Source organism: Neophocaena asiaeorientalis, unplaced genomic scaffold (assembly GCF_003031525.2).
Source record: "Neophocaena asiaeorientalis asiaeorientalis breed wild unplaced genomic scaffold, Neophocaena_asiaeorientalis_V1.1 scaffold117, whole genome shotgun sequence".
NCBI lineage: Eukaryota > Metazoa > Chordata > Mammalia > Artiodactyla > Phocoenidae > Neophocaena > Neophocaena asiaeorientalis.
The window spans coordinates 1,268,369-1,280,905 of NW_020173951.1; the positions used below are offsets into that span (position 1 = coordinate 1,268,369).

General features: G+C 41.8%; 1 protein-coding gene and 1 pseudogene across 6 annotated transcripts in view; one reads left to right on the top strand and one right to left on the bottom strand.

Moving 5' to 3' along the window:
• The first annotated feature begins 7,228 nt into the window (after nt 1-7,228).
• Nucleotides 7,229-12,537, top strand: part of SLC4A7 (solute carrier family 4 member 7) — a 124,462-nt gene continuing 119,153 nt past the window's right edge. For 3 of the 6 annotated variants that reach the window (XM_024752859.1, XM_024752856.1, XM_024752857.1), the window contains exon 1: nt 7,231-7,463. In XM_024752859.1, coding sequence (XP_024608627.1) covers nt 7,416-7,463 — 48 coding nt within the window. In that variant the 5' untranslated portion in view covers nt 7,231-7,415. Of the gene's footprint in view, nt 7,464-7,860; nt 7,979-12,537 lie in introns of those variants that run through there. The other 3 variants (XM_024752861.1, XM_024752855.1, XM_024752860.1) reach the window with 3 other exon arrangements.
• LOC112404753 (dnaJ homolog subfamily C member 9 pseudogene) overlaps nt 7,703-12,537 on the bottom strand; it is a 40,231-nt pseudogene continuing 35,396 nt past the window's right edge.

Sequence of the window (12,537 nt, forward strand, 5' to 3'; positions counted from 1 at the left end):
TTATCCCCATTTTATAGATGAGGAAACAGAAGTCCAGAGGCATTAAGTGATATATCCAATGTTAGTTTTAGATTATTTTAAAATGGGATTATTATGAATATCCCAAGATTATCTAAAACAATATAAGTACTTACTTTAACATTCACTCATGGAAAGTTTTGTTCTGAGCATTTTGATTCCTTGGCAAAAAATGTTTTTTCTATCTCTGCCTCCCTGAAGTCTATTACGTTTTTGTATTATGTTTCTCAAAATGGGACCTTGAGATTTTAGATTTCCCCTTTGGTTCAGATGAGTGCTTCTCCAAAATTCATTGTAGTCTCAGTCATGGACATGGTTGAAGGGAGCACTTTTGTAAAAGGGGTAAACATTTATCAAAACTTAACTATATATAAAGAGTGGTTCTGAGAAGAAAAAAAATAAGCCACAAGGGTCTTTCAGCGCTTCCCTAGCCCAAGCACTAAGAGGAATAGTCTTTGGAGAGCAACAAAAATATAAACCACACTCAGATGTGCCTAGGTGTGACCAATATAGACTCTGACTTTGAAAGAACACTGCCTACATCAAAACATACAACACTCTTTAAAAGGAGTTTGCTGGCACATCTCGGAGTGCCAATCCTGTACTCACTTGCCGCTTGTTCCTCAACAGTAGATGACACTATTCCAATGCCTGAGCAAACTAGATGGTGACCAGTGACTATGAACTGACTCAGAAAACCTCAACATTATTGAAGAAACAATGAGCTGAGAGTCAGCTAGTCTAGTCCAGTAGGTCCCAGGCCCCTTCCTAACTTGCTATGTTATTTGGCCATGATAGTGCTTGCAATCTTTAGTTTCAGTAATTATAGTTACTTTTGAATATATGTGCATAAAAGAATTCAGAAACAGACACACAAAAGGTTTTGTATGTATTAGTAAGAAACCAAAATCGTTGAAAAGGGTCCATTGTACAGAGAGTTCCCCTACATGACCCGCCCCCACACAGGCACAGCCTCCCCCATTATCAACATCCCCCACGAGATGGTGCATTTGTTACAACTGATGAATCTACATTGACACATCATAATCACCCAAAGTCCATAGTTTACCTTAGGGTTCACTCTTGGTGGTGTATATTCTATGGGTTTAGACAAATGTGTAATGACATGTATCCGTCATTATGGTATCATACAGAGTAAAAATACTCTGTGCTCTCCCTATTCATCCACATTCACCACCACCCCACCAATCCCTGGCAACAAGTGATCTTTTACTGTCTTCATAGTTTTGCCTTTTCCAGAATGTCATACAGTTGTAATCATATAGTATGTAGCCTTTTCAGATTGGCTTCTTTTACTTAGTAATATGTATTTAAGTGTTTTCAGTGTCTTTTCACAGCTTGATAGCTCATTTCTTTTTAGTGCTGAATAATATTTCATTGTATATTCAGTTTATTTTTTCTATTAACCTACTGAAAGACATCTTAATTATTTCCAAGTTTTGGCAATTATGAAGAAAGCTACTATAAAACATTGGTTTATGTGTGGACATAAGTTTTCAGCTCCTTTGGGTAAATACCTAGAAGCACAATTGCTGAATCATATGGTTAGAGTATGTTTATTTTTGTAAGAAACCACCAAACTGTCTTCTAAAGTGGCTGTTCCATTTTGCATTCCCACCAGCAATGAATGAGAGTTCCTGCTGCTCCATATCCTTACCAGTACTTGGAGCTGTCAGTGTTATGGATTTTGGCCATTGCACAGGCGTGCAGGCGTGCAGTGTTATCTCATGGTTGTTTTAATTTGCATTTCCCTAATAACATATGATGTTGAGCATATTTTCATATGCTTAACTGCCATCTCTATATCTTCTTTGGTAAGCTGTCTGTTAAAGTCTTTGGCCCATTTTTTAATTGGGTGTGTATTATTTTATTGTTGAGTTTTAAGAGCTCTTTACATATTTCGGATAACAGTCCATTATCAGATGTATCATTTGCAAATAATTTCTCTCTTAAAATGCTTTTTTAAGTCTTGAAGGGGAAGTGTCTCTATCAAGGAAGAGGAATGATGGTGATCGTGGTGTTACATTGTAGGTGAACTGTATGTGTACACATAGATTTCCTGTCACATTTACCTTGATCTTAGTGATCTGTATCCTTCTCTCTCTCTCTCTGCTTAACTCTTCGAGTAATAATATGCTCCAGAGTGTCTGGGAGGATACTGGTCTAGGGATTTAGTGCTTCAGTGGAGACAGATAAGTTTCACAGACTATATACATCCAGCTCAGTTTTCAGTTCCAGACATGTTTATCCCGAGGACATCAAATTCAACCTGTTCATGGACATGGATCATCTTTGGTTGCTCCTCCTGCAGCTTCTAGACCTAAGGAGTCACTATGTTTTATCAATTTTACTTCCAGACTATCTCTTATATCAACTTACATTTTCTATTTCCTTTGTCATTGCCTTAGCCCATGCTTTGTAACCCAGGACCATCCAATAGAAATATAATGTGAGCCACATATGTAATTTAAAATTTTCTAGTAGCCACATTAAAAAATGTCAAAAGACATAGGGGAAATTAATTTTAATGTTTATTTAACCCAACATATCTAAAATATTTTCATTTCAACATGTAATCAATATGAATAACAAGATTCCACTCTTCTTGTGTGTGTCAAATCTTTTAAGCTTGCAGCACATCTCATTTAACATGTGCCATATTTCAAGGGCTCAATAACCGCCATGTTGAGCAGTGCAGTTTGAACCAATCTTGTTCTTAGCATCTCTCCTTTCCATCCTTTTATATGGTCTATAATATATCATTTCCCTCCTTAATGCTCTCTGATGGTATGTCTGTAACTGCATGTAGCAAAAAGTCCAATTTCCTTAGTGCTGTTCACTCATTCATTCCATATTTTTTATGTACCCACCATGTGCCAGGTACTCTGGTGTCCCCAGTGACAAGACAGGTGTGGTCTCTGCCCCTGAGAAGTGTAATGGGAATTACACTCTAATGGGAATGTAAGCTCCTCAGGGGCCTGGTGAATAAGGCTCTTCCTTTAGTATGAGCTTAAGCCCACCTTTTTCCCACCTCATGGTTTCCCAAACAGATAATCATAACGAATGTGTAATGAGTGTTTCTTGTCTGTTATGTGCTGTGCCTTATGCTCTCATGGAACACCCATGACAGTGCCACTATTACCCCAATTACAGTGTCCAGAGGGGTTCTAAAAAGAAGACTGGCAAGGTGGGTGACTTGCCTACAGACACAACCACTAGCACAAAGGGAATCAGCCCCATGCAGTTTGCCTCCAGAGAGGGGGATGCTTCGCCACTGGACTACCTTGCCTTTTCAGGTGATGCCATTGATTTTGTTGTTGCTTCTGCTTGTAATGCCCTTTTTCTCCCCACGCTTATTTGATGAAGTTATGCCTTTATCATTCATGACTCAGTTTAAATCTACTGTATCTCTGTAGCTTTTTCAGACACCTTCATATGCATCCTTTTCTCACAGTTGACAGTCCCCTGCCCCTTCTACCTCTAGCAAAAGTCATCCCACTCTCCTTCATTGAGATTCCCACATTAGAGTGTACATATTGCATTGCTGGCATTTGTTTCTATATCGGTCCCCACTCAGAACTCCATGAGATCAGGTCTGTTTTTTTGTCTTGTTTCAGCTTATCTGTAGGCCTAGCCTGCAGAAATAAGAGGAACAATTTTTTCAACTATTTTCCTTTTGTCTTTTCCCCACTGAGGCTGCTCTGATGCTCTTGTAAACACTATTCCAAGGATTTTAGTTTTCCTTATAGAATCAGATGATTGGGAACATTTAAGTTTCAGCTAGCACCAAGAAGAGGCAATGAAGAGATAAAGAATTGTCAAAGGATCCTCTGCTAAAGGATGGTTCCAAGCTGTTCAAAATGACAGAGAAACTGCTATTTTTCTTTAAAAAATATGTTCTGGCTCATAGAGAGCTGTTGGTGGGAAGATTATTCACGCCTCAGGATGAAGATCTTGGCAAGGGGTTGTATCCAAGTCCCTGCTAGTATTACCTACTGTTCCAGAAACCCAGGAAGTGTACTGAATCTGGGATATAGCTAAATGTCATTAATTTTAGGTGCTACAAGTTCATTGTGAGTGATGAATTTAGGTTCAGATTCACCTTTGGTTAGCAAATGTTTCCCTGTGCTACATTTTGGATGAGTATTTAAAATACTGAGAACAATTTGCCTTTCAGAACATTTTATAGCCATCACCATTTGCATGAAAGCAATTTTAATACATTATCTTCTTTACTTACTGCAACCATCACCTCGGGATGAACTCTGGCTGAATATGAATTAAGCGGGCAATTGAGAGTAATCAGTTCTATAATTCAGACCTTTACTACACTATTTTTCCAGCAGGTGGGGTGAACTGAGGAGTGGAAAAAGTGCATGGCAACAGAGAGGTCACTCAAAAATAATTGTGGATTAAATAAACCAAGGGCTTATTATTTTCTTTTCACAAGTTGGATTAATAGAAACTCATTTTCTAGCATGGTCTCCTGAACATATATTTTTAAGCCCTTCTTGAAGATGCCTACTTAGCTCTTTCAACTCTGGCACCAAGGGTATAGGTTCCTACTTTGCTCCTGTCACTACTTTGACCACATCCTCAGATTTCTCCCAGGATGCTCCTAGGTCTTAAAGGAAGTTTGCCTCCCCCTTTCCCCACCTCCCAAATTCATTCAATTAACACAGGTACTGAAAGCTTACAAAGGCCAACCACTCTTCTAAGTATGCTGGGAATATAACAGGAAAATGAAACAGGCAAAAAAATTACTGTTTGCATGAAGCTTACATGGAGCAAACATTTTTTTAAAAATTAATTAATTTTTGGCTGTGTTGGGTCTTTGTGGCTGCGCGCGGGATTTTCTCTAGCTGCGGTGAGCGGGGACTACTCTTCGTTGCAGTGCATGGGCTTCTCGTTGAGTGGCTTCTCTTGTTGCAGAGCACGGGCTCTAGGCATGCGGACCTCAGTAGTTGTGGCACTTGGGCTTAGTAGTTGTGGCTCGCAGGCTCTAGAGCACAGGCTCAGTAGTTGTGGTGCACGGGCCCAGCTGCTCCGTGGCATGTGGGATCTTCCTGGACTAGAGCTCAAACCCGTGTCCCCTGCACTGGCAGGTGGATTCTTAACCACCAGGGAAGCCTGGAGCACACATTAATCTGTGTTTGATGTTAAAATTAATCGATAATTTAAAAATTAATTGATAGTCAACCTAAGAAAGAAGTGGACAATTTTATTCGAGCCAACCTGAGGGTTATAACCCAGAAGATAGTCTTTCAGAAAGCTCTGAGGACTGATCTGCCCATTAGAGGTCAAAGCACAGCTATGTAAGTTTTTGAGACAAACGGTTATATATCAAAGTAACATATTGACAGTTTACATAGTCCAACAAGGTGATAGTGGGTCATTGTGACCCCTTACAGGATTGAGAAAGGAATGTTATCTCCTAAGGAATTACCTTGCTGGTGCCAGGAGGATATTGCCTTTTTTTTTTTTTTTTGGCTAGTAGGCATTCCTGTGTCTTCTAAGGGGATCTAATTAATGTGTAATGCAGATGCACAATACACATGAAAGGGGAGAGGGCAGTGGCTCAGATGGCAGAAAAAAGTGCATGTTAAATTTTTCTTGTCTTGCCTTTAAAATAATTTTGTTACATCAGTGTGTGTGTGTATATACAGATGATAAACATAATGAGGCATAAATATATAGAATGTTATAAAAGAATGTTATAAATGCTGTATAGAAAAATAAAACAGAGAAAGGGAATAGAAGATGTTCAGTATACACTAATTAGTTTTTTGGTAGGGAGGCTGCATTTTAAGAGACCCCAGAACTAATTCTTCAATATAAATCATATTTACCTTGTGATGGTATGGGTAAAAGTGATTGAAGCCTTAAACAACTTTAGGAGGCTCTTTTATTTTTTTTTAATTCCAGTTCCTCTCTTTCTCCATATTCTTTCCTTTTCATCCCTTTTCCTTGTTGCTGTACAACTTTCTTTAATGAATCATTAGAATGGTGCAATAGAGCACTTCCACTAACTAGGATTTAAAACCAGTTACCTCTCTGAAGCTCAGCTTCTTCATCTGTAAAATGGGAATAACAGAAAACATACTGTGGTGTTGTGAGGATTACAGATGCAGCATGTTTGCCTTAATGTAACAGTGTCTAATTGTAGGCTTCTTTATACAGTAAGTGAATAATGGGTGCCCACCTAGAAGTAACTCTCTGGGAAATCTAGAAAAAAACGGGACTAAGACCCAAACCAGGAAGGAGTCATCCAGCATACGTAACTATTTCTGACAAAGGGCTTTACTAATATCTATTTTGAGATGGATAGGGTAAGCGCTCCAGACTTGCTGGAATATAAAGTTTCCTTCCATAGCACTGATTTAGCTCTTCCCAGCTAATCTTTTTGTTCTCTTTTTTAAACACGCAAGACAACCTGGTAAACAATAATGCCTCTAATAAGCATGCTATGTTTCAGGTACGTTTAAGGATAGAAATTCACTTGATCCTTCAATGACCCTGTGTAGCAGGCACCGTCACCATGCGCAGAGCTGTGGATATGGGGGGGGCGTGCCCCAGAGGGTGGACTTGGGTGTGGGTGCCGCAGTGGTGCCCGGTCAGGGGCGCAAGCACACGAGAACACCTGGCCAGGAGTGCTCCCTGTTTTACTGGCCCCAAGTTGGGGTTCGTCACAACAGAACAGAGAAAAAAACCTTGCAGCACTCCTAACGACCCGTTAGTTCCTTTGGGGTTCCCGTGAGCGCCCCTGTAATGGGCAGCGACCTTCTTCCCTCCTGCCACGAGGAACGTGGTTAGGGGGTAGGCGCCGTGGTGACCCCCAGCCCCCCTCGGACTAGGAAAACGAGCTACACGCTAAGTCTTGGTCACTTAAGATTTTACAGGGGGGCGGGCCTCCTGAGGAGGTGGCGTGGCGCCGGGATGAGTGTGGAAACCCGAAGGCCTCCGAGTGGCTGGAACACCCGTCTTCCTCCCACCCTCCCACTCCACCTCTGGGCTGCCTGGCCGCCGGGCCGGGACTCGCCTGGGAGGACCCCTGCCAGCCGGGGGCGTGGCGCCAGGGGGCGGGAGTGTGGGCGGGGCCTACTCACGTCGCGGCCTGGCCCCGCCCCCAGGCCTCTGCGGCGCCCTCCTCCCCGCCTCGGCCTCCCTCCAGCTCAGTGCTTGCTCCACGTTCCACGCTGCGGCCTCGAGAGCCCGCGAGAGGCAGCTTCGCGGTCTCCGCGCACGCGCCCCAGTCTCTCTCTCACGGCTTTCCCCACGCGAGCGCCTCGCTCACGAGCGCACGTTCGTTTCCCCTCGCGCGTCCGGCTCTCGGCCGCGGCGGCAGCGGGCGGACCGCGCCGGCTGGACGGCCGACCATGGAGGCGGACGGGGCCGGAGAGCAGATGAGACCGCTTCTCACCCGGGTAACGAGAAGGGTGCGGGCGGCGGGGCTCCTTGGCAGGCGGGCGCGGGGCGCGGCGGACAAAGGCTGGGGCGCGGCGGGCCAGCCGCAGGTCCCGAGTCGGGCCCCATCCCCGCCAGGTCTCGGTTCCAGTGGCCTTGGCGCTGGACTTGAGGTCAGACCCTCGATAAATCCATCCTCTCCCCGCGAGGAGGAGCGCGGCCCCACCTGGCTAAGCCACAGGCCTTGGTGAGGAGCTGGTTAAATCTTCTCCGTCTTCTCTGTTTCCCCACCCGCCTGCCACACGCTTTGTTCCGGGACTTCTCCGGCCGCGTGGACGAGCCGCCTGCGTTGGCGGCCAAGGCTGCGTCTCAGTGCCGACTCTGCCCGGCCAGCCTCCTCCTCTCCTGGCGAGAACCCGAGTGTCTTCCTGCCGCAGGCCAAGTGCAAAGTGGAAGGTGTTCTGACCCTGCGCGCTGCTCTTTACAGCAGCTTAGCAAAAGCGCGTTTTCCGCTGAAGCTGGGGGTGGCTTCAGGGTGAGATGGGAGTGGGGGTGGGCTTTCAAAAAGTCGGCATTCGTATTTGGGATGCCGGACGGGTGGCCCACGCTCAAGAAACTGACTTCCTGCTTTCATATAGGATGCATAGGCCCCCACGGTTGTGATTTTTTCCTCCCTTCATAGTTAGTGACTCAAAGGGCATAGAGGTGTTAGAAATTTTCCTGCTTCCAGCTCTTACTTGGTGACCAGGAAAGGAGGGAAGGTTGCAGTGAAAAACGTCCAGTCTTTCACAACTAACAGGAAAATTGCTTTTCACATATTTTTATTCAAAAATTTCACTTATTAAATGGAGAGTAGCCATTGATCATTTCAACATGTTCAACTATAAATTCTCAAAACATGGAGAAAAACTTAGTCTCCAGACAGTGAAGTCATTTAGCAGTGGTTTTTGGGAAGATCACTCATATTGATGGTAATGGAATCCTGGAAGCTCGTTTGTCCTAAGGATCTTCTGTAATTCTTTGTGTGGCCTTTGAATAAACTGTTTTAGATGTATTCCTTAGCACCTTCTCTGATACTATGTATCAGATACACTTGGCTGTTCTTAAGTTTATTATTTGCAAACTTTCAATTCAGAACAGTAAAGAGCCTCAGCGTTTACATAAAGCTGGAGAGAAACTATGATGTGTTCTCAAATATTGCCTCCTTAGCTAGCAAAGGAGGTCTCTGATAATGCCATTGCCTTCCAAATCATTCATTCATTCATTGTGATAACACTACTTAGAACCCATTCTGTAGTACCCAACAAGACAGAACCAGCTCTACTCAAATGAGGGAGACAAATGACAAAGGGATTATCAAACACCGTTATTAATGGCATGGCAGGGGAGCACTTTGGGAGGGTATACCTCCTAAATCTTGGGAAGATAAGACTTGGCTACGGTAACCATGTACAAATTGATAATATAAATCAAATATGATAAGCTGTCATACAGTCTAAAAATAGAATGAGAGAACAGGAGAACTGTTGGTTTAAGTAGTAGAGACTATTACTTTAAAACTGGGAAGAGGAACTATTTGTATTGACAAAATTAATCTTTCCTCACTGATTTTCCAATGGTAAATGCATGTCATAAAAGTGGAAGATTATGGTATTCATCAGTCATAACTTCTCTAACCCCTAGCCAACTGCTTAGCATAGTAAAAAAAAGAATAAAATTATTACTCCTAAAATTCTATCTTAGGTAATTATGCAAAAATTTTTGAATAAATTGGTGGCAGTTTATATTACTCTGAAACTGGAGCCCATCTGTTTCATAAATCAGGCTCTAAGGTTTCTTCTGCTCTTAAAATTCTGTAATTTTCATTGATTATGGTTTTGAGGAAAGGCATTTATCTTACAGAAAAAAATGCAACTTTTGTTTGCTTTGTACAAGAACTCATTATCCTAGGCCTCCCTGAGAATTGATTTGAACTGTCATTCTTATTTTCTGGTATAGATTAAATCCTGTTACAACAAATAGCACTGTTTAGAAGGTTCCCAGGTTTTAGCAAATGTTCTACTTTTAAGCACTATATGATTTAACAGGATTCTGTTAATAATTGTTATGTAATTTCATTCATTTTACCACTACCTATTAAGTATCTCCGAGGTGGCAGGCACTGGGGATATAAGCAGACAAGGTAGGCAGAATCCTAACCTCACTGAGTTTATTTTGGCATGTGTAGTGAATACAGTGATAGCATTTGCATTCCTGCTAATTCCACTTGTGAGTGCCAGTTAAAACATTTTCATGAGTTAGAAATACTTTCAGAAAAGTAGTTGTTAGTAGAAATGAAAGAATTTAACAACCTGGTATGAATTCAGTGGTGATTGGCAGTAGAAGGTGTTTTGGTAGGTCTTTAAGTATGCATTCTCTTTGGGGAGCTCTCTGACTAGGTATGGTTAGCTCTAGAGATATTAAGCACCCCAGGCACATTATAAGGATTTTAGTTCCCTTTTGGCCTTATAGTTGGTACCTCTGGGCCACGATCTGTGGAGATGTAATAAAGGGAACAATAGCAAATCTGTCATCAGTCCAACTGAAACTGTTGGACAGTTGAGTTGGATTGAAGAATTGGTTTATTTGGTAACTGAGCTGGGGAAGTACACAGGTTTTCTTCTAAGAGAACTTAAGATATGAAAATAGAGTGTTTTGTTACACTAAACTCCTGTTAATTGAGTAGGTTAAAATCGAAAGCCAAAGTAACCTGGTGTTGGAGGAACCTGGTATGTTATTTTAGTGGTATGTGGTGTGCTAAAACCTTGGCACTTATACTTGTCAACATCCTGTAATGGGTTTTTCTTCCTCTTTCCTTCCCTTTCTTTCTTACTGTATTTTGCTGCAAATGTGATCTTAAAGTAGATAGTATCTGCAACTCACAAAATGGGCCATTTATATCAAGGAGCATACAGGTGATTCATAGGGTTAATATTATAGATTATTCATTGTGGCTTTTGATTTATATTATAGCTTTCTCTTATTGATTAAGGATTCTTCTATAGTTACTACTTTTTTGCATACATTATTTCCAATTTTGCAATAAGCATGTATCAGTAATAAAGATAAGTGTTTATATATGTAAAGGCTCAGTTAGCTACCTCCCCCTCTTTTTTAGCCTCCTTTTGAACAAGAGAATTTTTGATTCCTGTACAAAGCGGGTATATTCCAAGGTTCTAACTTAAAATGAAGTTTGCCTCTGTTTTTGTTTGCAGACAACTTTATGTATTTTGTTGAGTAGTACTCATTGAATTTTACAACTTGGGGAGACTTTTAGGATTATTTGTAATTGTAGTTGACCCTTGAACAGCACAGAACTTAGGGGTTCTGACCCTCCATGCAGTGGAAAATCCTCTGTATCTGCAGTTCCACATCCACAGATTCAACCACCTGTGGATCATGTAGAGATGTGGTATGTGTTTGTTGAAAAAAAATCCACATATAAGTGGACCTGCGTTGTTAAAGGGTCAGCTGTATAATGATAATATACCATGAAGGGGTCTGTGGTTGGCATGGTGTTACGATGGTGTTTGGTGATGCTGCTGCTGACAGTCTTCCTGAGGGCAGAGGGCCAGCAGACTGGAGTAGTCCTGGATTCCTAAAGTACTGACTCTTCGCTTCCATGGGCTGAATGCTTTTCAGTGACTGCTGTAAGATGAGAGTGGCCAAACACTTTTTAAGTGCTTGATTTAGGAAGATAATGAGATTATGCTATAGATTTGCATATTTATCTGGAGCTGCTATACGAGTATAGAAAGGTTCTAGTTTGGCTCTTTTAAGCATATTTTCAGGTTTCCTCCAATGAGGTTATTTTTAAGTATTTTAATTTTTCTTTAGCCATAGTTTGAATTTTTTTTTTTCTTTTTTTGCGGTACGAGGGCCTCTCACTGTTGTGGCCTTTCCCGCTGCAGAGCACAGGCTCCGAACACACAGGCTCAGCGGCCATGGCTCACGGGCCCAGCCGCTCCACAGCATGTGGGATCTTCCCGTACCCAGGGCACGAAGCCGTGTCCCCTGCATCGGCAGGTGGACTCTCAACCACTGCGCCACCAGGGAAGCCCCATAGTTTGAATTTTGATAAGTTTATTTAGAGCAGTTTTTTGGGGGGGCACAGTAAGTATCACAGTGAAGGGTAAAACACAATCTACCTTTCATAACAAAATAGAAAAGATGCACTAATATTTTTAATATTCTTTCTTTTTCTTTGTAGAGAGTGTTATGTTGACTGGTATTATTTGGTTCTTATTCTTTTCGCATGTAAGGCAGTATAGAATCGCCTTCTCTCCGGATTCTAGGACTGCGTTGCTTCTTTTTGTCAGATTGCTCGATTTGGAGAGCTGTTGAGTTGTATATCATCTCTCATGAGACATTTGGGAAATGGATATATCTTTGAAAATGGATTCACATGTGCAAGATGCCTGTACTCATATAGAGCATGAGAAGGGACAAGATGATAATCAAAATCTTTTTTTCTCATAATTTCCCATAACATAATGAACAGTTGGTGCTTTTGTGCTTGGTGCCTGTTCTTTTATATACAGAATATTTTCAGCCTAATACTACTCTTTATTCTGGAAAAAATACTGACAATACTTACACAGAACTCCTCTCACTTTAGGAATCGATACATTCAACAACAACAAAAAAGGAATAAAGCAAATTTATATATAGTAGACTCTTCCCATTGAGTTCATTGGAGATGTTTCTGTTAAAATAAGTCCTTAAGAAACAAATTTTTGTTGAGAATTCAAATTAGAAGTTCCCATTGTACTATACTTTGGCTACTGGGATATTATCTTGATCTAGAAAATATCTTTCCTTTTCAAAATTTTAGCACTTTTTAATATTTGCCATGGGTGGGTGGGGTTCTGGGGGGACGAAGTGTCAGGGAAGGGAGGGAAGAGGGTATTACAGGGCTGTGTTTGTCTGAATTATGACAGATGCAGCTTTAGCATCAGGCTTGATGAGAGGAGCCTGGTCTGGGCTTCAGCCCCTACTGGTTCTGTCTTCCAAATGCTCTTCTGTATCACCCTCAAAACCAAATGTGGTGGCCCT